The 26,823-nt window shown below is 41.1% G+C and overlaps 1 protein-coding gene across 5 annotated transcripts in view; it reads left to right on the top strand.

Annotated features, from left to right (window-relative positions):
• The window catches only part of PTPN9 (protein tyrosine phosphatase non-receptor type 9), a 76,459-nt gene extending 50,394 nt beyond the window's left edge, over positions 1-26,065 (top strand). For 3 of the 5 annotated variants that reach the window (XM_057723414.1, XM_057723418.1, XM_057723417.1), the window contains exons 6-13: positions 2,657-2,767; positions 5,306-5,634; positions 9,587-9,680; positions 15,612-15,678; positions 21,452-21,530; positions 22,624-22,774; positions 23,186-23,393; positions 24,198-26,065. In XM_057723414.1, the coding sequence (XP_057579397.1) occupies positions 2,657-2,767; positions 5,306-5,634; positions 9,587-9,680; positions 15,612-15,678; positions 21,452-21,530; positions 22,624-22,774; positions 23,186-23,393; positions 24,198-24,412 (1,254 nt within the window). In that variant the 3' untranslated portion in view covers positions 24,413-26,065. The remainder of the gene's footprint in view (positions 1-2,656; positions 2,768-5,305; positions 5,635-9,586; positions 9,681-15,611; positions 15,679-21,451; positions 21,531-22,623; positions 22,775-23,185; positions 23,394-24,197) is intronic. The other 2 variants (XM_057723416.1, XM_057723415.1) reach the window with 2 other exon arrangements.
• Positions 26,066-26,823: the final 758 nt, after the last annotated feature.

Genomic DNA, 26,823 nt, shown 5'->3' with positions numbered 1-26,823 from the left:
CATATTCACTTTCTTAAAATATAAAATTTATTTGTTTGTTTGTTTGTTTATTTATTTGTTGGCTGTGTTGGGTCTTTGTTGCTGCACGAGGGCTTCTCTTGTTGAGGAGCATAGGGTCTAGGCACGCGGGCTTCAGTAGTTGCAGCACTAGGGCTTGGTTGCTCTGTGGCATGTGGTATCTTCCTGGGCCAGAGATCGAACCTGTGTCCCCTGCATTGGCAGGTGGATTCTTAACCACTGCACCAGGGAAGTCCTTCACTTTTTAATTTATTGTAGCTTTATAATAAAGTTTAATATCTTATAGAACAAGCGTCCATGTATTCCTTAATTCTAAAAGTTGTTTTGGCTATTTTTGCACTTTTATTCTTTTACATGCACTTTCATATGCTGTAATTTAAATTTTTACTGATATATAACATACATACTAAAAACAAACTTCATAACTAGTTTTTTTAATTATAAAAACAAAAAAGTGGTTCAAGGAAAACTCTGACCCCTCTCTCACACACCCCAGTGCCGTTCCCGAGAAGTAACCACTTTTACAAAATTTATAAATCTGATGAGAAAATATTTTAAAAAATCATCATCTTTTGATTAGATGAATATTAGAGTCATTCAGTCAGGTTCTGGGAGATAAAACACTTTGGGATTTAATATGGATGTAATGAATTAATAATTTAAGGAGAATTGACATCTTTACGACATCTTCTCCTGTCCAGGAATGCTTTGTTTTGTTTCATGGATTTTTTAAAGTCTTTGGTTAGGTTTTTCAATAAAATTTTAAAATTATGTGTCTTGCATGTTTCTTATGACATATAGTCCTAGGCTAAAAAAATGTATTTTTATATGTGTATGTATAAACATAGCAGACACCGAAAATAAATCATCTTTTTTGTAAGACCAGTGACTTACAGGGAGAGATAGAGAAAGACAGGGAAAGAGATGGTGCTTGTGTGCACAAGTGCTGTTATAAACCAGAGGCTTTTTACCATTATGCTCTTATGTTGATTATTACTTATAGGGTGGCTAATTTTTCGTATTTATCTTTTATACTGTAAAATACTATTATAATTTTTATTTATGTTTTATACTTTAAAATGCTGTTATAGGCACTTGCCTGGTGGCATGGTGGTTAAGAATCTGCCTGCCAATGAAGGGGATACTAGTTCGATCCCTGGTCAGGGAAGAGCCCACATGTCATGGAGCAACCAAACCTGTGTGCCGTAACTACTGAGCCTGTGTTCTAGAGCCCATGAGCCACAACTACTGAGCCCAAGTGCTGCACCTATTGAAGCCTGCGCACCTAAAGCCTGTGTTTCGCAACAAGAGAAGCCACTGCAATGAGAAGCCTGCACACTGCAACGAAGAGTAGCCCCCGCTCGTCACCACTAGAGAAAGACTGCACACAGCAACAAAGACCCAACGCAGCCAATAAATAAAGAAAGAAGAATAAGATAAAATAAAATGCTATTATAATCTAACTGGGAATAATTTCTTCCCAGTTAGAATACCAGTATTACTCGGTATCCCTGCCTATGAGAAGGGCTGGAATATTCAGAAATTAAATGAAACCAACAGCTATGGCTTAAGAAGGAATAATTTTTCATTCTTAGATCTTGCGCAGGTCAGGATGTCTCCTTTCTTTTAGACTCATTTGCCTTTGTGCCACTATTCATATTGATTGACTGAATGAATGAATACATAAATAGATGAAGATATGAGTGAAAAATCAATGATTATAAACATACAGATATCAGAATAAAGGAAAGATTATGAGAAATGTGTACTGTTCATTTTATTCGTGATCTAACTGTTTCTTAAAGTTTAAATAATCAGAACTTAAGGACACATGCGTGTATGCCGACAAGAAAAGTCAGAGTAGTTTGTTTTTTTTTTTTGCTGCACTGGGTCTTCGTTGCTGCCTGTGGGCTTTCTCTCTAGTTGCAGTGAGCAGTGGCTACTCTTTGTTGTGCTGTGCGGGCTTCTCATTGTGGTGGCTTCTCTTGCTGCAGATCACGGGCTCTAAGCACACAGGCTTCAGTAGTTGTGGCATGTGGGCTTAGTAGTTGTGACTCGCGGGCTCTAGAGCGCAGGCTCAGTAGTTCTGGCACACAGTCTTAGTTGCTCCACAGCATGTGGGATCTTCCTGGACCAAGGATAGAACCTGTGTCCCCTGCATTGGCAGGCGGATTCTCAGCCACTAGCGCCACCAGGGAAGTCCTCTGCTTCTGTTTTTTAAAAAGATCATTTGCACCCTTTTTTTAGATTCTGCATGTAAGTTATATATGATATTTGTATTTTTGTGTCTGACTTCTCTCAGTATGACAATCTCTAGGTCCATCCATGTTGCTGCAAATGGCATTATTTTGTCCTTTTTTATGGCTGAGTAATATTCCATTGTGTATATGGACCACATCTTCTTTATCCATTCCTTTGTTGATGGACATTTAGGTTGCTTTCATTTCTTTCTTTTTAACCACTTCTTCCCTAGCTACTAAGTGAAACCTGAATTAGGCTGTAGACTCCCCCTGTTGGGTAAGAATGGTGAGAAGAGCAAAAAACCTAAACTTTGGACTTGAACAGTCACAGGTCCCATTAGGTACTGTTTGCAGTGCCCTGATTAGTATTTTTAAATCCTTTTGTGTGTTCTCTGCAGGGAGCTTTTCCAGCTCGTTTGAAGAAAGTGCTGATTGTGGGAGCACCCATATGGTTCCGAGTGCCCTATTCCATCATCAGTCTCCTTTTGAAGGACAAAGTCCGGGAGAGGGTAAGGCAAGCTAACTTTATTTGGAGGTGGGCTAGATACATTTCCATCTCTACTGTTGAAACCTGCCAATTAATTTTCTGCCTTCAAAAAACCTTCCTGGCTTGTCTCTCTTTCTGCTTCTGTTAATGTGTTCACTTGCATTCTCTACTTCATTTTTTTTTTAAATGAAAGTATTTAATTTTTTTCTTTTTTCAAAATATTTATTTATTTATTTATTTGGCTGTGCCAGATCTTAGTTGCGGCATGCAGGATCTTCGTTGTCAGGTGTGGGATCTTCATTGCAGCATGTGGGATCTTTAGTTACAGCGTGTGGGATCTAATTCCCTGACCCAGGGATTCAACCTGGGCCCCTGGCATTGGGAGCGCAGAGTCTTAGCCACTGGACCACCAGGGAAGTCCCTCTCTGCTTTATTCTTTACTCAGCTCAGTACAGGCTGCCTTTCTTATTGGACTACAAGTTCCTTGAAGTTAAGACCTGGACATAGTCTGGGCACTTCCCCCTGTATAGCACCTTGCATGCAGATAGTGTTGAAGGAATGTGTCCCATAAGTAACTTAGAGGTGGCTACTACTTCCAAAATTTAGTCTTATGCTCAGCCAGGCTTTTAATATTTAACAGCTTCTAATATAATCACATCAGTTGAACTGGTATTTGAATTTGTTCAACTGGAAATATCATTCAGCCCCTTTGACCACCAGGGTGATGGAGGAGAGTCTCAGTCTCTCTCTTACTTTTATTTCTGGCATTTTCTCTTAAACAGCTTGTTTCTTCCTAACTTTAAAAGTGTTGTCTAAAGTTATCTTAATTCTGTTATCATCTCCTGAGTATTCCAGGACAGAAAGATTATGGTTTCAGTCATTCACTCATTATTTCTCACCGTTAAAAGAAAGAGCAAATGGGACTTCCCAGGTGGCGCAGCTGTTAAGAATCTGCCTGCCAATGCAGGGAACATGGGTTCAATCCCTGATCCAGGAAGATTCCACATGCCACGGAGCAACTGAGCCCATGTGCCACAACTACTGAGCCCATGTACCACAACTACTGAAGCTTGCACACCTAGAGCCTGAGATTCACAAGAGAAGCCACCATACTGAGAAGTCCACACACCACAACAAAGTGTAGCCCCTGCTCTTCATAACTAGAGAAAGCCCTTGCGTAGCAATGAAGACCCAACACAGCCCTAAATAAATAAATAAATAAATAAATAAATAAATAAATTAATTAATTAATTAAAAAAGAAAGGGCATATGAAACATTGATATAATAGAATAAGATAGGATGGGGTGGGATAATTTGGGAGATTGGAATTGCATTACATTACTAATAAGAAAAAAATCAAATTGTACAGTTTAGATATTTGCAATTTATTGTATGTCAAAAAGATAGAATAAGATAATGTAAAATATTATCAGAGGTTTTTTTTTTTTGGTATGAGATTATGAGATTATATGAGTAATAATACACATCTTTGTAGCTGAAGCAACATGGGTTGGAGAGGGGAAAGTAAAGACTTTTGGTTCTGTGGTGCTACATAGGGACGTAGAGACCCTAGAGTCGGAGACGTCTTTCCTGAGATAACTCTTTGAGAGGACTCCTTAGTCAAATTCTTAACCCTTGAATTATATACAAGTATATACATGCATGTGTAAGTTCAAAATATATTGAGCATCTTAACAGTCCAGGCTCTGGGCCCTGAGAATTAAAAGCTGAGTGAGATAGCCCTTATGCTGAGGAGCTTATGGTCCTGAAAGGGGACACAGACATGTTCGGAGGACTGTGGCTCTGTAGGAACGTAGAGGAGAATGTTGCCTCAGACAGTCAGGGGCGCTTCACAGAAGAGGCGAGCTATAAGCTGGTCTTTGAAGAGGCCAAAGCGGAAAAGAGGGCATTCTAGGAAGAGGCAACAGCAAGCAAGGCAAACATTCCCATTCCACACAGATTCCAAAGAGAACCAGCTAGGCTCATTTGGTCCAGTATGGGTGTGTCCAAGCAGAGAGAGGAATTAAGTGTTTCAATTACTTCTCTAGCATTTTTCCTGGGCTACCCTGCCTCTGGGTGGCTGGTCTTGTCTTGCTTTCATAGAAACCTATCTTCGGGAATATCCATACCAAGCTTTGAGTAAAGCACAAGCTAACAGGCTTAGAATTGGTTGCCTTACTATGGGGTTGACAAGAATAACCACTTCCTGTGCATTCTTAGTAGTCAAAAAGGCGAATACCCACATGAGATGGTACTGGAAAGCCTTGTAAATAGTATAAAACCTTGGTTCACCATACCTACATTTATATGAGGTTTATAATAGGGCCTCCAATTCCAGGAATGTGTTTAATATACATTGTGTGAAGTCAAACCTTTTCTGGGAAATTCATTGGACTTCAATCCTAAGCAGATGAAATTCAGTCTACTCCTTTTCTAAGTATACCAGATATTTCAAACAAATCTCATCTCATTCTCCAAAGCACTTTTGTTCTTTATCTTCACTATCTGTTTGTTCCCCTCCCTCCCCATATACTCACATGGTTCTTTCTGGCCTTCCAGATTCAGATATTAAAGACATCTGAGGTCACCCAGCATCTGCCCAGGGAATGCCTTCCAGAGAACCTGGGTGGGTACATCAAAATTGACCTCGCCACTTGGAATTTCCAGTTTCTATCCCAGATGAACGGCCACCCGGATCCCTTCGATGAGATCATCCTGTTCTCCCTCCCTCCAACCTTAGACTGGGACTCAGTGCATGTTCCAGGTCCCCATGCCATGACCATCCAAGAGTTGATGGACTATGTTAGCACCAGGCAAAAGCGGGGGATATACGAGGAGTATGAAGACATCCGTCGTGAGAACCCTGTTGGCACTTTCCACTGCTCCATGTAAGTAGGAAAGGTTTGGGCCAGCAATCACTTTCCCAGATGCTTGTGGCGCTCATTGGTACACCTCCTTCCACACCTCACTTCCTTAGCAGGGGCTCTTTCTTGTGTTAAGGAGCATCACTTGCACTGGGATGATGGTTTCTCTCATCCAGAAAGAGGCACTTCTTGGTGCATGTTGCCAACAGTGTATGCTCCAAAATTTCTGAAGGTGTTTGGTACCGGTGGAGGAACTGTGTACTAATGGATACATTAAAAAAAAAAATATTTTCCTGGTATGCAAGTGTTCTTAGGAAAAAAACAAAAATGTAGGCTCAAAATGTAGGCTGTTGATTTGATCTCTGGTCCTGTAGCGTTTCTAGTATTACATTACTTTCTAAGGAGGGGTACTGGTCCATTTAAAATAATGCACAGTCAGTAAGAGAGAAGAGTTGCCTCTTAGGAATTTAGCCTTGTGGGATCTTTCTTCTACCTAAATTCTGTAACTGGTTTATAACTACTTGAAAACAATTGTTGGCAATAGAGTGTAGATCATTTCTTTTATTACTGCTGTCGTTTATCTTACCATGTTTTCATTGGCTGCGGCAAGAACTTCTTTTTCTCCAAGTTTTGAGATCGTTTGATGAAAATTAAGGAAGCTCTCCCCAGTGGGTCCCAGGCTTAAGTTTCAGCTTAGCCAAAAATACCCTCTGTGACTACCCAAGTTATTTCCCTTCTTTGCACCTCAGTTTTTCTGCTGATATCCACTTACTCTTTTGTAGCTTAAATGTTTTAGGAATCCATGATTCTGTAAGTACCTCTTTCCCCTCATAATTCCTGTCCAGCTTAATCAGTGTGCTGTAAAGAAGGTATGCAGGGAGCAAAGAAAGAGGGAAAAGGAAAAAGAAAGAGGGAAAATAATGAGGTATAAGAAACAGATAAGGGAAGTAAGAGAGAAGAAGCATTTGAGAAAAAAAATCAATAAGTAGAACAAGAATGCAAAGGAAAATAAAAAGAAAGAGAAAGCAGAACATATATCATATGGGGAGAGTGTTCTTTTCTCCCACACAGCTGTTTCTTCCCTACCAGCTCAAGACCCCTATATGTATCCAGTCTTTTTCCCAGCCAGAGCAGAGGATACACACTTGTCCTGGGGATTCCTGACCCTGCTCTGGGTGCTTCTGCTGAGGGGTCTTTAAGGTGTCGTTTCTACCATGGTTCCCTTCCCCACATTAAAAAAGTGGGTTTAAAAAAAAACCAAAACAAACAAAACAAAACAAAACAAACAAACAAACAAACAAAAAGTGGGTTTGAATTGTCCTCTTTGCGTCACCCAAGCCAGCTATCTATCATGTTATAATCAGAGAACACATCCCAGTCCTGTGAAAGGACTTCCCAATCTTGCCCCTTTATTTATCGAATGAATGAAACATCCAACCTCAGGAACTAGAAACCAGGATCCTCAACATCTTCAGGCCTCTGTCTTACACCAAGTTCCAGTAGAACTCCTTATACAGAACAGACTGTTTCCCTCGGAATTCTAGGTTAAGAAGTAGATGTCAGAGTATTCACCGCTGTCCAGGATGCCCATGGACCAAGAGACTTTTTCCCTTTTTTTCCCTCCCCTACACCATTCTTTCAAAGGATTTTTTTTAAGTTTAACTTTTTATTATGAGATAATTGTATTGATAGATTCACATCGTAAGAAATAATACAGAGAGGTCATGTGTACCCTTTCCACAGCTGTCCCATGGTAACATCTTCCAGAAGTTTAATGTAGTATCACAACCAGGATATTGATACAATCCACCAGTCTTATTCAGATTTCCCCAGTTTTAGTTTGTGTGTGTTTATGTGTATGTAGTGTAGTGTAGTATATTTAGTTCTTTGCGATTTTTATCACACAGGTAGGTTTGTGTATACAGAATCATAGTCAAGATACAAAATTCCATAACCACACACCTCCATTCCACCCTTCCCCATCCCTAACCCCTGCAACCACTAATCAATTCTCATTACTATAATTTTGTCATTTCAAGAATGTTATAATATAAATGGAATCATACCATATGTAAACTTTGGGGATTGCCTTTTTTTCACTTAGTATACCTCTCTGGAGATTCATCTAAGTTGTTATATGTATCAACTTTGTTCCTTTTTATTGCTGAGTAATATTCCATGGTATGGATGAACCACAATACAAACTGTTAACCAGTTAACCATTTACCTGTTGAAGGACATCTGGGTTGTTTCCAGTTTCTGGCTATTCCAGGTAAAGCTGCTGTGAACATTTGTGTCTAGGTTTTGTTTGAAAGTAAGTTTCTGTTTCTCTGGGATAAATGTCCAAGAGTGGGATTGATAGGTCACATGGTAACTATGTGTTTAGTTTTATGAAAAACTGCCCAGCTGTTTTCCAGAGTGGCTATACCCTTCTGCATTCCCCCCAGCAATATATGAAGGATCCATTTTCTTTGCATCCTCCCCAGCGTTCAGTGTTGTCACTACTTTTTATTTTAGTTGTTCTGATAAGTGTGTGATGAGATTCCCTAAATTAAAATTGAAATTGTGGTTTTAATTTACATTTTCCTACTAGCTAATGACATTCAGCATCTTTTCATGTGCTTATTTGCCATCTGTATATTCTTTTTTGTAAAATGTCTTTTGCCCCTTTCTATTGGATTTTTTTTTTAACTGTTGGGATTTGAGAGTTCTTTATATTCTAGGTACTGGTTCTTTGTTGGGTGCATGGCTTATGAATATTTCTTCCAGTCTGTAGCTTTTTTTTTTCATCCTCTTCTGGGTCTCTTGTGAAGCAGAAGTTTATTTATTTATTTTTAATTAATTAATTAATTTTGAGGGGGGCTGCACTGGGTCTTCGTTGGTGCACATGAGCTCTCCCTAGTTGTGCCGAGCGGGGGCTACTCTTTGTTGCAGTGCGTGGGCTTCTCATTGTGGTGGCTTCTCTTGTGGAGCACGGGCTCTAGGCACGTGGGCTTCACTAGTTGCAGCACACAGGCTCAGTAGTTGTGGTGCATGGGCTTAGTTGTTCCTTGGCATGTGGGACCTCCCAGACAGGGGTCAAACCTGTGTTCCCTGCATTGGCAGGCAGATTCTTAACCTCTGTGCCACCAGGGAAGTCCCAGTAGAAGTTTATTTTGATGAAGTTGCTTTAATCAGTTTTTCATTTTATTGATCATGCTCTTGATGTTAAATCTAAGAACACATTCCCTAGCCTTAGATTTGTCTACTTTTTTTTTCCTAAAATTTTTCTAGTTTTATGTTGTACATTTTATTTAAGTTTGTGATCCATTTTGAATTAATTTCTGTGTAAAGTGTAAGGTTTGGGTTGATGTCCAAATTTTTTTCTGTATAGATATCTAATTGCTCCAGCACCGCTGGTGAAAAAGAATATTCCTTCTTATATTGAATTGTTCTTGGAACTTTGTAAAATATCAGCTGGGCTTATTTCTGTAGAAAGAGGGAATTTTTTTAAAATACGAAAAAGTACAGAGCATACAAACAACTATTTCCTATCACCAGAATTAATATTGACAGTTTTTAATATTTTGTTGGATTTGCATCATCTTTTTTATTATATAAAAGAAAGAATTAATTGTAAAGTTGAAACCCCTTCTAATCCTCACCATCAGTTCTCCTCACTCCCCAGAAGCAGTCACTAGTATGAATGTGGTATGTGTCCTTCCAGATCATTTTGTTTGTACTGTTATGTATACATGGCATACCCTTGAACAATACAGAGTATTACTTTATATGCGTGGTCTTTGAAACTTTTTTTTGCTTTTAATCAAAGTATTTGGAAATGATATTTTCAAAACTGAATAGTCCCAAAGAAAAAAATAATGAATGACCAACAGCAATCTCTTGACTTGCCCTCAGTTCCACTCCCATTGTCATCCATTTTCTAGTCTTGTAGCTGTTTCTTTTTCTTTATTTTAGTTTGTTTCATTTCCTTCAGGTCTCCAGGAAACCTAGAGAAGAACCGCTATGGGGATGTACCCTGCCTGGACCAAACTAGAGTGAAGCTGACAAAACGAAGTGGCCACACTCAGGTAGAAAGATAAATGCCATCCTTTCAGGAGCACTGAGGGAAATTTAAGCCTCTTCCAAGATGAAGCTTACTAATACTGTAGTAAAAAGAACGTGGGCTGTAAGCCAGAGAGAGAAGGTTTGAGTTTTAGACTACATATTAGTCAGTTACATATGCAAGTCCCTATATGTCCATCTCACAGTACTAAGTGGAAATTAAATGAAATACTTTATGTACATGCTGATAGCACAAAGTCTGGTTTATTACTGTAGATGCTCGATAAATGTTCAATTGTTTCTCCTTTTACTCCTTAGTTATAAAGTCATAGTCATGTCATCCACCATACTGGTGAGTGTGTATGCATCAATACCAGGCGACTTTCATCATAAGTGACCTCTGGGACTTCCCTGGTGGTCCAGTGGTTAAGACCCCATGCTCGCAATGCAGGGGGTCCAGGTTCGATCCCTGGTTGGGGAACTAGATCCCGAATGCATGCTGCAACTAAAGATTCTGCATGCTGCAATGAAGGTCCCATGTGCCACAATTAAGACCCAGTGCAGCCAAATAAATAAATAAATAAATGTTAAAAAAAAAAAAAGAAAAGAAATCCAACTCTTAAAAAAATAAATGACTTGATTTTTCCATCTAGAAGATCTGACAAAAATTTTGGACAACTAGTATATGCATAAATATATAGGGATAGAGATGAATTGGTCAGATGCCTATATTATTAATGTATTAATTTGATCGTATCTGTACATAATAAAAACCACATATACTTAGTAGAGATATTTAGTGAAAATGTTATTCAAACTCTTCACATACACCTTTAACATCTGTTTCTTTGTCCTCATTTGAGCTACTTTTTTGAGTCCATCTAACACAGTTTTCCAGAACACATCATTTTTATTTCCTTTTTTAAGTGCATGGTATTGTCACTGTGAAGTTTATCCTAAATCTGAAAAATCTATTAGCATAACATTAGCACAGTTTTTTCTTTTCATTCATCCCGTTTCTCATGCATCCTCTATAGCATAATCATTTACTTACTCCTTTTTAAAGTCCTTTTTATTATAACTTGTTTATAGCAACATCCAACACTCAGAATTTTGAGGTCAACAATTAAATAGGTGTTACATTTCTTCTTTTTCCTTCCAATACAACAGTTCTGTCTGGTGACCTCTATACACATCAAAAAACAGCATTGGTTGAGGTTGCTGTTCACAGTGAAGGAGTTTAAATAGTGCCCCTTAACATGACACACAGTATAGGGGCTTGTTATACATCCTCTCTTTTTTCTGGAGGATAATTCTTAGGAAAATCATTGCCTTGTATTTGGGCATTTATGGTACATGAGTCAGGACCCTAGGGCCATGGTTTTACTCTCTTTTTTTAAAAATAAATTTACTTATTTATTTATTGGCTGCATTGGGTCTTTGTTGCTGCACATGGGCTTTTTCTAGTTGCGACAAGCTGGGGCTATTCTTCATTGCGGTGCATGGACTTCTCATTGCAGTGGCTTCTCTTGTTGCGGAGCATGGACTCTTTAAGTGCATGGGCAGTAGTTGTGGCATGTGGGATCAGTAGTTGTGGCTCGCGGGCTCTAGAGCACAGCCTCAGTAGTTGTGGTACACGGCTTTAGTTGCTCCGTGGCATTTGGAATCTTCCTGGACCAGGGATCGAACCCGTGTCCCCTTCATTGGCAGGTGGATTCTTAACCACTGTGCCACCAGGGAAGTCCTAGTTTTAATCTCTTTTGACCCTACTGTTTGAAGCACATAAACTGCATTCATAATCCTGTCTAGGATCCTTACAGAGGGTTTTCCTGCAGTGGCCTTAGCTAAGAATCTGGCTGACTGAGGGCAAATTTATCAGTATTATTGAGATCGTCTTAGTTGTGTTGGGGCTCTGGAGTCAGAGATATCTGAATGTATCTGTCTTGTTGACTGCTCTGTCCCCAAAACCTAGAACAGTGCCTGGCACGTGTCAGACTTTTAGTAAATTATTTATGAATGAACGAGTGAATCCCAGTGTACCGGAGACTGTTCTAGTCATCCTGTAATTAGTCTGAAGATCATCACTTGAGTTATAGTCCCTTTCATTACTACAAATATTGGCAGATGCTTTACTTCCACAGTAAGCAGAGGATTCAGGTTTATTAGTGAATTGTTCAACATATTTCACCTGGAATTATAAAGCTGTTAGTCCAGTTTCGGTTGAACCTGGCCCACAACATAATGTGCGTGCTGTGGTTCTTCCTGCTATTTCAGTTTGTCCCCAAGTCTGTACTTTATCTCTGAGGTCATTTTCAGTTTTTAATATCTAATGATTCTTCCGAAATTGCTGGTTTTAATTCCCAGTGCTCTTAGAGACAAGGATGCTAAAAGCTGGTATCCTTAGTTATAAAGAAATGTGTCCTTTAAAGAGGTGGCATTTCTTTTCAAAGCATGAAGGTAGCTCCAAGAGTAACAGCTTATATATTACTTATATAATAGTGTTGATTGGCAGGTACCACCAGGTAAATCCTTTGTACTTTTCTGTGCCTTTTCACCTGGATCCTGCAGGGTATACCATTTGAATGTGCCAGGCTGAACAGAGGATGGGCTTTGGCTGACTGTGGGTGGGCCCTGGATTGAGAAGCCTGGTTGGTGAGTGAGATGTTTAGCTTGCTGGGTCTGCTGCAGGTGTTCCATTAGCTCAGTGAAGGTGTCCAAGTCAGGGTAGAATGCTAGTAGTGTGAGGTCAATACCAGTGGCTATGGGAGAAGAAAAGAACAGGAAACTCTTGACTAAATAATTAGTAGGAGGATAAGTTTGTAGACTATCTAATGGACATATATCCAGATAACATGGGTTTGACAATGAGATGGAGATGTTTTCTTTCTTTTTTATTTATTTATTTTTTGGCTGAGCTATGCAGCTTGTGGGATCTTAGTTCCCCAACAAGGGATTGAACCGGGCCCACAGCAGTGAAAGTGCCAAGTCCTAACCACTGGACTGCCAGGGAAGTCCCTGGAGATATTTTCTGAGGGTGGCTGTGGGGTACTGACAGTTCAGACTGTCCTCCAAGTGTTGGAACCCAGTGGAGAAAGGGTTGATGGGGAGTCATTCTCATCTCTCTAGAGCAGAGTATGAATTTTCCCTAGTTTGCTGTTGAAACATTTTTACTTTTGTCCTCCTATACCCTCTATATACTCTAATATCCATTCTAGCTGCTACTCTCAACTAGTTATACCATGACTTTGAGGCTATAGCTGCATCCATTTCTCTTTTTTATCAGGTTGGATTAAAGAATGTTGGCAGAGATCTTGTGAGGAGATATAATAAAAATAATAAAAAAATTTAATCCTATTTAATTTCCCTGATGGCTAACAATGTAAATAAGACTGAAGACATTGGGAGATGGGAGAAGGCCCACAGAAGAGAGTGTCAGGAGCTCTTTATTGAGACTCTTCTGAATGTGTATGGCTTTTGCTTTGTATTAACTTAGGCAGTGGTGGAGCCTGGATGTTTGGCCCATGCTGTTGATGGTCCTAGATATGAGGTATAGCTTTCTTCCTTCTCCAGTCAGCACTTTGCCTTTTGTGTGTCACAGCATGAACAGGGTGTTCCTGTTCAGGTTTCTTGGTTTGCCTCTCTTTTGTTTTTGGTTCTGAGCTGCAGTGCTGCAAGTCTTAATGGACTCCTTTCTTTGTAAATAGCAGCTTTAGTGAGATACAATTCACATACCATATAGATAGTTCACTCATTTAAAGTGTACAAGTCATTGGTTTTTAATATATTCTCAGAGTTGTGCAACTGTCACCACAATCAACTTTAGAATATTTTTATCACTTAAAAAAGAAACTTGCCTTGGTAGTCACCCCCCATTTTCCCCAAACCCACCTACTTTTTGCCTATTCTTTTTGCTTATTGTGGACATTTCACATAGATGGAATCATACAATATATGACCCTTTGTGTCTGGTTTCTCTCAGCATGTGTTCATGGTTCATCCATGTTGTAGCATATATCAGTATTTCACTCCTTTTTATTGCTAAATAATATTCTGTTGTGTGGATATACACCACATTTTATTTATCCATTCATTAGTTGATAAACAATTGAGTTATTTCCATTTTTTGGCTATTTTGAATGATGCTGCTATGACTCTTTGTTTATGAGTTTTTCTATAGATCTGTTTTCATTTCCTTTGGGAGTGGAATTCCTGGATCATGTGGTAACTCTGTGTTTAACCTTTTTTTTTTTTTTAAGATTTTTCTGATGTGGACCATTTTTTAAGTCTATTGAATTTATTATAGTATTGCTTTTGTTTTATGTTTTGGTTTTTTGGCCGTGAGGCATGTGGGATCTTAGCTCCCTGACCAGGAATTGAACCCGCACCCCCTGCATTGGAAGGCAAAGTCTTAACCACTGGACCACCAGGGAAGTCCCTGTGTTTAACCTTTTGAGGAAATGCCAGACTGTTTTCGAAAGTGACTGTACCATTTTACATTACCACTAGCAGTGTAGAGGGTTCCAGTTTCTCCACATCTTGGCCAGTACTTATTACTATCCTTGCCCTGTAGCCATTCTAGTGGGTGTGAAGTGGTGTCTCACTGTGGTTTTGATTTACATTTCCCTGGTGACTAATGATGCTGGGCAACTTCTCAGGTACTTATTGGCCATTTATATATCTTCTTTGAAAAATGGCTATTCTGATTCTTTGCCCATTTTATTTTATTTATTTATTTAGCCTTTTTCCCCATTTTTATTTACACAGTAATACACTATATACAGATACATAGATACATATATACACATATATTTATATATATAGGCATTTATCTATCTATTTTGGACAATATGACAGATAGGTGAATAGGTTTCTCCATGTGGTTTTTTTTTTTTTTTTTTTTTTTTAGCTCTTTATTGGAATATAATTGCTTTACACTGTTGTGCCAGTTTTTGCTGTACAACAAAGTGAATCAGCTGTCTTTATGCATATATCCCCATATCCCCTCTTTGCCCATTTTAAAATTTGAGTTGTCTTTTTATTATTTATTTGTGAGAGTTCTTTATATAGTCTAGATGTAAATCCCTTATCAAATGTGTGCATTCTGTGGGTTGTTTTCTCACTTTTTTTTTTTTTAATATTTATTTATTTTGGCTGTGGCGGGTCTTAGTTGTGGCACACTGGATCTTCATTGCTATGTATGGGATCTTCATTGCAACATGTGGGCTCTTTAGTTGTGGCATGCAAACTCTTAGTTGCAGCATGCATGTGGGATCTAGTTCCCTGACCAGGGATCAAACCCAGGACCCCTGCATTGGGAGTGTGGAGTCTTAGCCACTGGACCACCAGGGAAGTCCCCTGTTTTTTCACTTTCTTGATGGTGTCCTTTGAAGCACAAAAGTTTTCAGTTTTAATGTAGTTCAATTGATCTGTTTTTTCTTTTGTTGCTTGTGCTTTTGGTGTCATATATAAGAAGGCTTTGCCTAACCCAGGGTGACAAATATTTAATCCTATGTTTTCTTCTAAGAGTTTTATAGTTTAAGCTCTTATATTAGGTCTGTGATCCATTTGGATTTAGGTTTTGTTTTTCTTTTTTGTTTCTTTGTTTGTTTTTTGGCTGCACTGTGCAGCTTACAGAATCTTAGTTCCCTGACTAGAAACTGGGCCCAGGCCATAGCAGTGAAAGCCCCGAGTCCTAACCACTGGACTGCCAGGGAATTCCCTGGAGTTAGTTTTTGTGTATGATGTGAGGAAGGGGGGACTTATTTTTTCTGCATGTGGATATCCAGTTGTCCCAGTAACATTTGTGGAAGTGAGGTTTTGGATTGGTCCTTTCACTCATTTTCTGCCTGACAAAAGGAGAAAATCTACACCTTGGGTTTTATTTACCTAGTATATCATTTTCCTACCCAAATGGTGTATTCCACACAGCTGCAATGATATTTCCTTTTTATCATTAGACAGATTACATCAATGCCAGTTTCATGGATGGCTACAAGCAGAAGAATGCTTACATTGGTACACAAGGTAAGTAGTCTGCCCTTCACAAACTGGTTTTGTGTCATCTATTTGTGATTGTTTGCATCAGATGATAGCATAATTTTTAAAGGAAATGGTAATTTGGGGTGATGTTGCAGCCACTAGATCTTGGCCTTTCATAGAGATTGGGGATTATTGAGGAAGGCAGATGAGAGGTGTAGTTTCTGTACCAGATGTAGCTGGAAACTCACTGCATAGAGATAAACTAGAGATTTGAACACAACATTACTACAAGTTTTTGGACTGTGTCTTGGTGTTGCCAACCCAGGGGGATGGGACATCAGACTTCACTGGCCAATGAGATGCTCTTTATGTTGAGTAGGACATAAAGGAATGGTAGTGGGACTTCCCAGAGATTGAGTTCAGACTATGAATGGGTGTTGCTGGCTTCAGAGGCGTTTGTTGGTCCCTGCACCATCACAGAGCACCTCTGCAGGCTCTTAAATGGATAGTCTTTGGTAGGTCTGACAGTGAAGTATTGGGCTCTAGGAGGATTTCAGATGCAGTTTCTGTTAATGCTCTTGTGGTCCCTAGTACTACTCCTGACCTGTTCTCTGCCATTTCAGGGAGAATACCAGGCTTCCTTCAAAGAGGGTGGTAAGAAATCACAACATAGGAGGACATGACAGGCCATTATATGGACTTAAGGCCCTTTGACCATTGTGGAGTATGGCCAGCGAGAGATCTGGCAGATACCTCCTTAACCAAGTGATCACACTTAGTATCACCAGTAATGGCCAAACAGATATTATATGCATGTTGTGATATAGTGAGAACTACACAACATAACCTATGTTGTATGTTACCAGTATTTAAGTCTGAATCTAATCATGAGAAACATACCTGACACATTCAGATTGTGGAACATACTAGAGAACTGGCTGAGACTCTTTGAAGTTAATGCCATGGGGGAAAAAAAGGCAGGGAACTGTTCTGGATTAAAGGAGACGAGACATTGATAACCAAAGGCAATGTATCATCCGTACTTGGAAACTCAATTTGGAAAAAAAAAGTTGTTATGGACATACTATTGGGACAGTTGGAGACTGTGTATTAGATAATATTATTGTATTAATGTTAATTGCTGCAGTGTGATAATGGTATTATTCTATAGGAGCATGTTCTTGTTCTTCTAAATATGTGTTCAGGTATTTAGGAGTGAAGAGTTATAATGTCTAAAAGTTAAATAGTTCAGTAAAAAAGAAAATGTGTATTGTGTATATGTAGAGAAGCAGCCTTTGCAAAATGATAGCTAAAAATGATAGCTTTCCAACTAAAGAATATATGAGTACACTGTACTATTCTTTCAACTTTTGGTAGGTTTCAAATTTTTCACAATAGAAGTTGAGGGAGAAGGAAAGGGGAAAGAGCCTTTGGATTCTTGATATATTGTTAATTGGTCTGATGGTCACAGATTTATCATTTTTACCTTAGAAGGGGCTACTCCCTCCAAAAAAGAGTCCTTTCAAGACCCTAGGAAGAAATAAGAGAACTATCAGGAAAGATTTTTGGCAGATAAAGAACAGGATGTGATCTGCCTGAGAGAAGGGCTTTGTTGAGGAGATGACTGTGGCATGGATGGGCTTATGGAGGGTAAGGATTGGCTCTCGGGGTCTCAGAATGCTCCTTTCTCCAGGTTTAGAAGGTAAGGGCACTTCTTAGCGTTACTAGTTATGCAGGGATTGAATCCTGTAGACTGCCTCTGAAGGTCCTGTCCAGGAAAAGAAATTCATCCAGGAGTATGAGAGATAGGGTTTCTTGAGTTAAGCACTGATCACCTTTAGAAGGCACCAGCATGCTGGTAGGACTGGAAAGTGGGATCCTGTGATGTTGAGAAGGCTAGTTTGATTTGTCTGGTTAACCTTCTTGGCTATATTCAGTATTCTGATTTTTGTTCATATTTCTACTAAGAATATCTGTCATTTATTGAAAGTATCTATTATATATTAGATATATAATTGCCATTTAATTATCATAGAGACTTTGCAAGGAATGTTTATTAATCCATTAACAGGCTGAAGCCCAAAGAGATCAGGTGACTTTGGGTCACACAGCCAGTAAGCAGCAGAGTCAGGCTTTGAGCACATACCTGTTTGCTTCAGAAGTCCTTGCGAGCCCGGCTAGTGTCTTATTTCATCCATGTCAGCATAAACTGCTGACTTCACTTCTTCAGAGGAGCCTGCTGGTAAAGAGTCTGATCTGGGAAGTGTGACTTTCCCTTCTGAATCTCTCTCTTATGCCTTTGAGGAAATTGTGACCCCTCTCTGCCTAGTCTGAGTCTGAGTGGTATTATCAGGTGCTCTGATTGGCAACACAAATTTTGTCAGTGGTTTGAACGTGGAAAATAAAGTATATGGGAGCTGCTGTGATGCAGTACAGTGGGATGTGAACAAGGCTAAGAGTCAGAGGTGGGGAAAGGGTGTTTTTATTATCTTCTTGACATGCATGCTATGGTAATGCCATGTCCATTGTAGAAAATGAAGATGAAAATCACTCATAACCCTGAGACCCAGAGAAAATGTTAACATTTTGCAGCATCTCCTTCTCAGCCTCATTCTGTGCATACAGATAGATATGGACATGTAAAATATCTAACAAAAAGGGCTTTTTCTATACATTATCTCTTTTTTCTTTTGATGGTTATCTTGTGAATACCTTTCCATAGCAAAAATACGGATTTAACAATAACACTTGTATGGACTGCTTAAATTTGGGGGTATGCCATAATTTAATATCCACTCTTGTTAGACATTTAGCTTGTTTCCAAGACTTCACATGCTTCTAGCAGTGTCCACTTCTGCAAAGAGGGCATTCTAGTATCATAAAATGTTAGTGCTTCCTAAAAGACTTTAGCAAAAATGGTAGTGAAATTAGCAGATTTCCAGGACAAAATCAGCCCTTGGTACTGCCCTGCTTCCCTGAAAGCAAAGGGGAAAAAGCACTGGGAAAGTACAAGGAATTATCCTGCGTTGTTTACCCACTTGATTGAAGGGGAGTTATTGGCTCACAAACATCTTCAAAGTTCCTGCTGAGTGCCCAACCCTGTACAGGTTTTAACTCTAAAAAGAGAAGTTGACGACATGGCCCTTGCCCTCAGTACCATGTTTGGCTGAAATATGGTTACTTCTCACAAAGTAAAATGACTGACATAAGACCATATGCATTAAATGGTTAAGCTGTTTTGATCCAGCTGTATCATCAAGAGCTGGGAGGAGAGGAAGTCTTACAAGGAATGTGGCGCTAAGAGAAAGCTTTCAGGAAGGGGCAGCACTTGAAAATGGGTGGAGTGATGATCATTTTGCAGTGTATAAAAATATCAAATCAGTAATGTTGTGCACTGGGAACTAACATAGTGTTGTAGGCCAATTATACTTCAAAAACAAACCCAGGGACTTTAGTCCAGGGGTAAAGAATCTGCCTTCCACTGCCTTCCCTGGTTGGGGGGCTAAGATCCTACATGCTGCAGGGCAACTAAGCCCACGACTACTGAGCTCGTGTGCCTCAACTAGAGAGCCTGCATGCCACAGAAACAGAGCCCACACGCCCTGGAGCCTGCCCACCACAGCTAGGTAAGAGAAAACCCCACGCCACAACTACAGAGAAGCCCGTACGCTGCAACAAAAGATCTAGCATACCTCAACAATGATCTCGCTTGCTGCAACTAAGACCTGATGCAGCCAAAATGAAAACAAACAAACAAACAAACAAACAAAACCCTGATAGAAAAAGAGATCATATTCATGGTTACCAAGGGTTGGGGGAGGAGGAAATTGGATGAAGGCAGTCAGAAGGTACAGATTTCCTGGTATATGCTGAATAAACGGGACTTCCCTGGTGGTGCTGTAGTTAACAGTCTGCCTGCCAGTGCAGAGGACATGGGTTCGATCCCTGATCTGGGAAGATCCCACGTGCCACGGAGCAACTAAGCCTGTGCGCCACAACTACTGAGCCTACGCTCTAGAGCTTGTGAGCCACAACTACCGAAGCCCGTGCTCTGCAATGAAGAGTAGCCCCCACTTGCCGCAGCTAGAGAAAGCCATGTACAGCAACAAAGACCCAACGCAGCCAATAAATAAATTAATAAGTAAATAAATAAATAAAAAGCTGTGTGGCATATATATACAATGGAATATTACTCAGCTATAAAAAGGGATGAGATGGAGCTATATGTAATGAGGTGGATAGAACTACAATCTGTCATACGTAGTGAAGTAAGTCAGAAAGAGAAGGACAAATATTGTATGCTAACTCACATATACGGAATCTAAAAATGGTACTGATGAACTCAATGACAAGAACAAGGAAGCAGATACAGAGAATGGACTGGAGAACTCGAGGTATGGGAGGGGGCGGGGGGTGAAGGGGAAACTGAGAAGAAGCGAGAGAGTAGCACAGACATATATATACTACCAACTGTAAAATAGTCAGTGGGAAGTTGTTGTATAACAAAGGGAGTCCAACTCGAGGATGGAAGATGCCTTACAGGACTGGGGCAGGGAGGGTGGGGGGGACTCGAGGAGGGGGCGTCAAGGAAGGGAGGGAATACGGGGATATGTGTATAAAAACAGTTGATTGAACCTGGTGTACCCCCCCAAAAAAAAAAAAAAAAAGCTGCATAAGTACTAGGGATATAATGTGCAATGTGGTAAATATAATTGACACTGCTGTATGTTATACATAAAAGTTGTTAAGAAAGTAAAACCTAAGAGTTCTCATCACAAGGGAAGATGTATTTATTCCTTTTAAATTTTGTATCTATATGAGATGATGGATGTTCACTAAACTTATTGTGGTCATCATTTCATGATGTATATAAGTCAGATCATTATGCTCTCTATAGCTTAAACTTACACAGTGCTGTATGTCAATTATATGTCAATAAAACTGGAAGGAAAAGAAATGGGTAGAAAGTCAATGGCACTGGAGGTGAGAGAGAGGGCATGCAAGGAAATAGAGGCAGTGTGATGAAGCAGTTGTGTAGAAAGATTAAATTGGCAGGGGTGTCCAGGATGGGCTGGAAGAGAAATTCCTATTCAGAAAAGTAAACCAAGATGGTATTAGAGGAACTCAAGACAAAAGATGATATGGTCCTTGTGGCAGTGAATTTTGGTACGAAGACCGGGATAGGGGCAAAAGGATAAAAACCAAAAACATTCCAAAGGCAAAAAAAATCTAGGATTTGGTGGGTGCTTCAGGGAGATGAAAGAAATGGGTTAGTCAGAGTTGACTCCAACTTTTTGAGACTGAGTGATTTAAGAGTGCCAGTACAGTTAAGAGTGGAGAAAGTAGCAAGAAAAAGCTAATTTTATAGGAGGAGACTGAATTGCAAACATGTGGGGTCTGAGACCGATGAGGGGACATGGAAGGGGAATGGTTTAGTAGGCATCTGGTAGTTATAAGGCCTAGGTGAGGTGAAAACAGCTAGAGACATGTACACAGTTGACACTCAGTCTGGATGTGGTAGTTGAAGCCCTGATGATGAGGCTCTAGGAGGATATGAAACAATGCTTCTCAAACTGTAGCCTGCCTACAACTTTACCTGGAAATCTTGTTAAAATGTAGATTGTGCATTTCTAATACTCTCCTATACGATGCTGGTGCTGCTTGCCCAAGGACCATCCTTAACAGCAGCGATGTAGTCAAAAAGGCAGGTAGCCGGCGTATGTGCTTTGGAGTTAATAGTTGGGAAAAAAAAGAAGAGCCTAAGAAGGAAAGAAGTGCTTCCCAGGGTCACGTTCCTGGTTTTCTCCTTTCATTGCAGGCCCTTTGGAGAATACCTATCGGGACTTCTGGCTCATGGTGTGGGAGCAGAAAGTCCTGGTGATTGTCATGACCACGCGGTGAGTTCATCCGTTTTCTACCCATTGCCCTCCACCCCAACCCCTGTCCCCAAGCGTGGGTGATTCTAGAGGGGAGTTTAGCTCTTAGAAACAATGAGGATTAGGAAAGCCACGGCAGAGAGTTTGAGATGTCTTTGCTTTTTTCTTAGCTGACCCAGAGTTAACAGGGCCAGGGTACGGTGGGAAACATGGGGCAATTCACTTTTAGCCCGCTCCCTGCTTCCAAAGGTCAGCTGTCTTCCTGGCTTCTGAATTACCAGTTCCCCTTGATTCTCCCTTTCCCTGGTACTTTTGACCATTTTTCTTCTTGTTCATATTTGCACCTATAAGGAGAACTTATGAAAAAGAGATTGTAGTAGGTCAGGCAGGAGGCTCTTGGTGAAAGGAATATTTTTGAAATTTTGGTACACATATCTGCCAAAACTTCAGGAATTACTATTTCATTAGTATCATCACTACCATTATGATAATTATAACCCATTTCAGATGAGGAGAAAGAAATTAATGAGAATGTTTGCTCACGTCCCTTCCTTATGGCACTGTTACAAGCCACCTTTGATTTGGGGAGGAGGCAGTGGGAGAGATACCATCTTGGAGTACTTTGGAGCCACTGAAGAGTAGTGAGGTGGACTTCAGGCCTTTACATAAACCTCTTGGCATCCCAGGAACTGTGCCTTTCCCACTCTTCTATCAGCCAAGGGCTCTTATTGGGCAAGAGAATGAACAGTGACTGAGATATAGGTCAGGGAGTTTGACCTGGCCCACCGTATTTTCTCTACTGTCTTCCTTTGTTCACCCAGTATTTATGCCAGATATATGAGGAGTACCAAGAGGTATCAGGAAAAGGACCAAATGGATGTAGCTGGTGCCCAATAAATGTCTGCTAAATAAGTACATGCAGAAAATTTAGCTGTTGTTACATCTGTTTAGAATGAAGGTTTCCTTTTTCTGCCAAGAAGTAAGGGAGTATGTTAGACAGAAGCAGTGAAAGAGATGACATTTCTGCCTAGGGGTACAGCAGATCATGGGGTGAGCAGGCTTACTGCTGTGGAGAAGAAGGATGGAAGGCTTATCTTTCTCTGTGTGTCTTCAGCTTTGAGGAGGGCGGCAGGAGAAAGTGTGGCCAATACTGGCCTTTAGAAAAAGACTCTCGGATCCGATTTGGCTTCCTCACAGTGACCAATCTAGGCGTGGAGAATATGAACCATTATAAGAAAACAACACTAGAAATTCACAACACAGAGGTAAATTTTATTTTCTCACTCTTCTGAAGCTGGGGGAAAACCTTTTCTGTAAAGAAAGTCTCCAGAGGGAATAGGCAGGATTTCCGGGAGTGTGTGAGTTACTTCCATTCTGGAAACACGATCAGGATATTGAACTCAGAGCCTTATTGTCTCCACACAACAGTGGCATTACCTAGGAATGAAACTTTCTATAACATAAGATATTTGGGTTGTATAATACAGGCATTCTTCCCTCTCCATACGTCTAATCTTTCCTTTGGGTTTGTAGAGAAGCATTTGTGGAGGAAGTTGAGGGTGATAGGAACCTTGGTGATGGGGATTCTAGAGGATTGCAAATCTAGAAAAGCTAAAGGTAGTCAGGGGCAAGGAGAAATGACCTCATTAACTTCTTTGCTTCTTTTTTCATCCAAGGAACGGCAGAAGCGCCAGGTGACCCACTTTCAGTTCCTGAGCTGGCCAGATTATGGTGTCCCTTCCTCAGCAGCTTCCCTCATTGATTTCTTGAGAGCCGTCCGGAACCAGCAGAGGCTGGCCGTCAGCAGCATGGGAGCACGCTCCAAAGGGCAGTGCCCTGAGCCACCCATTGTGGTCCATTGCAGTGCAGGCATTGGCAGGACAGGTAACGCACCTGATGCAGCTCTCGGAGCATCCAGAGGCACTGAGGGTGAGGGAGGAATACAAAGCTGTTAGTTGTCAGAATGTGAGTATTTGCTCCATTGATGGTGAATTGCCATGAAAAATTCCTCTTTAATGTCCTTTTAGTATCCCTAATGCTAGGTAAACTGGCCAGAATATATACTTCACAAGCCAAGTCTTCTAGGGGTTGATGCTTTGTACATCTCATCAGCATGATTATCTTCTGATCCCATCGCTGTCAGTTGGGTGTCCCAGAGAGCTCAGCTGAGCTGTGGTTTTTTCCCCCTCCCCCTCCCTGGGGAGGTCCCCACTCGGGGCCGTGTTCTCCATTCTGGAACCCGTTAGCAGCTTTTGCCTTAAGGGGATGTACATTGCAGGGACTGTTTGGCCTTCTAGTTCAGAGGTCCCTTTGGGGGATAGCCAGGAAGAATAGGTTTGTGTTAGGTCTCTGTGGAGAAGTTGAAGAGTCTGAAAATTAGGGCCCAGATGTGGGAGTGCTGTCATTCTATCTGTCTGGGATTGAAGCAGGAAGTCCCTCTGTCACCTTCCCACCTGCTCTTCCTGTTACCCCCATATATGTCCTGAGAGACAAGAGGACTTCTCATTTCTTTGGCCTTGAACAGTCCCTGTGACCTCCTTGATTCCTTTCAGGTGTAAAGCCAGCTGGCCTCCTGCCATGAGACACCTTGCCATTGAATTCATTCATCCAGTTCTGCCTAGGTTATTTGGTAGAGGGAGGGAAAGAGGAGAGGTAGATCAGGTATGACCACTTCCTTCCTTCCTTCAGGTACCTTCTGCTCACTGGACATCTGCCTGGCACAGCTGGAGGAACTTGGCACCCTTAATGTGTTCCAGACGGTGTCCCGCATGAGGACCCAGAGGGCCTTCAGCATCCAGACCCCTGAGCAGTACTATTTCTGCTACAAGGCAATCCTGGAGTTTGCAGAGAGGGAGGGCATGGTGCCCTCCAGCCACAACCTCCTGGCCATGGAGGGTCAGTAACTGTCTGCTGGCCAGCCTTCCTTAAACTACCCTGGACACCGCTGAGCCTATAGGTTGCCATCAGTTACACTGAAGCCATGGACCAACCTCTTTCTTGTGTCTCCCGGCGCACGCGTGCACGCAAGGCAGCCTTTCCCTTTGGCTAGATAGATGTGGTGAAATTGCCACTAGAAAGGGCCAGCAGCAATGTGTTCTTAATTCCTAGCACCTGCTATCGAACTGTGCCTTATTAAAACCAAATTGTGGCTATTGATTTTTGCCAGGGGCCCCGGGTAAGTGGGGAAGGAACCTCACTCCCCCCTTTCCCAATGCCATTCTCCTTCTCAAGGTCTCTTTCCATTCCTTCCCTTTGCTAGGATTTGATGGGGAGGTTTGGTGAACATCCACCTCCTTCCCAGAGAGCTTGACCAAGTTACATATTCTAGAGAACGTCCCGAGTGCCAAGCACGTTTGTACTGAGGGCGTGTATTCCAGTCTTTTCTGTCATTCTGTGTGTGTGCGTGTGTGTATGTGCACTTATGTGTATGAGTCCATATGTACGTGTGTATATAATATATATTGTATGTGATAATATGGTCGTATTCTATAAATACATATACACAGAGATACTCCTTTGTAGAAGTTCCTGGGGCTTTTTGTTGCAGTTCAGGACTCCTCGCTTCTTGGATTCTGCTGTTTATCCTGGACTAGCTGGGGTTGGGGATATCATGTCTCCTGTTGTCAGACCGCAGAGTGGTGGAAGAGGACGACACACACACATCCACTGTCCATGTGCCTGCCACAGGCTCTCATCCTATGTAATGAGTTATCTCTCTCTAGGATGCTGCCTGTTGGAGCCAAGAATACTGGTTTGTGGTGACACTGGTTTAATTCAGCATGGATTGCCCTTATCTAATGATTTTTCTCTGTTTAATTTGCCAGCTTTTGGAATAGACCTCCACTGTGATTTCAGACCCTCTCTCCCCTCTCTCTATCCCTTGGGGATTGAGATCTGGGCAGAGGTGAATTCACTGAGCAGCCAGAGCCACAAGCAATCGGTACAAAGTCTTAGAAGGAAAGAGAGGGAGCCCAGGTGTGTGAGAGAGGAAACTACATCCTATGAGAATCCCTCCCTGAGAGAATGAGCTGGGGCCCCTTTTTCTTTTGCTAGAAGGTTCTTTTTCTTACGCAGCTTGGCCTTGTCCACTCAGATGCCCATCTCTTTCCTGCCTACTAGCCTGCCAGACCCTGGAGCTCAAGCTGGGTGGGTTCTGTGTCAGTAAAAAGCTTGTTCCCCGTCTGGGTTAAGCAGTCCCTGCATCACTGTTTTCCCCCTGTTCATTCAGCCTGTTTCTGTCTGCTCCCCGCCTACCCAGCCTGATATGCCAGGGATGGAATCAAGAGTCTTCAGCATTCCACATTCCCAAGAAAATCCCAGGAACCCCTAAAATTTCTTCCCCCATCACAGATGAGGTTGGCAGCTGATCAGACCTCAATAATTTTATACTGTAATAAGCTCTTTGAATGTATATATTCTTATTTTTACAATCTTTTCATTTTGTATTTAACGTCAATGGACTGAGTCAGATTCAGAAAATAATTGTAATGTTCATATTCAATATCTTACAGCGATACAGTTTTGTATTTACATATAAATATACCGACGTGATCAAATCCTTTTAGCTTCATCAATTTAGTAGCAGTCTGGGGCTGGGAAGGTGAGGAGGGGCTCCAAGAGCTGATCTGGAGGGGGTGGGGAGGCAGGGAGGAACCCAAGGCCTCATAGCCTTTCAGTTCTGAGAGCCTCCATCTCCATCTTGCCCGAGGCCATGGCCCAGCTCTGGGCAGACAAAGGGAACCAGTACTAGTTGACTGCTTGCTAAGTGCCAAGCTCTATGGCTGGTGCTTTTCTCCTCATTACCTCATTTAAACCTCACAACAATCCAGTGAGATATTATTCTCCCTCCCTTCTGTTTCTGTGTAGATGAGGAAGGTAAGGTACAAAGGGTTACAGTGAGGGTTACAGTGAAGGTAAGATTTAGCAGGTCCAACTCTAGAACCAGAGCTCAAGTTGGTCTGCTTACAAAACCTTTGGCCTCTTTACTGCATTGCTGTCTCCAAGATCAAGACAGTGCTTTGTCTTTGCAAGTGAGTTTTTTTTAAATGTTCTTTTCAAAGTATAGACAGTTCTTAAGTTCCAGGTAGTTGATCTTGAGCCCCATGCTGTATGTAATAGACTAGAAGTGTTTCCAACAGAGTTGGTGACTGATTCTCCCAGATATGACAACCTGGTGTAGGTCCTCAAGTCTGCAGGGTACCAGAGGAGTTATTCTCCCAGGGAAATCCCATACATTTGGTTACACTGGTACCTTTGAGGGAAGATCTTGAGTCATTTGCATCTCTCAGAGTAGAACCAGAATCTTTGTCCACAT

Source organism: Hippopotamus amphibius, chromosome 2 (genome assembly GCF_030028045.1).
Source record: "Hippopotamus amphibius kiboko isolate mHipAmp2 chromosome 2, mHipAmp2.hap2, whole genome shotgun sequence".
Classification (NCBI taxonomy): domain Eukaryota; kingdom Metazoa; phylum Chordata; class Mammalia; order Artiodactyla; family Hippopotamidae; genus Hippopotamus; species Hippopotamus amphibius.
Note: the sequence above shows the minus strand (reverse complement) of the source record. Positions and strands in the feature narration are given on the sequence as shown.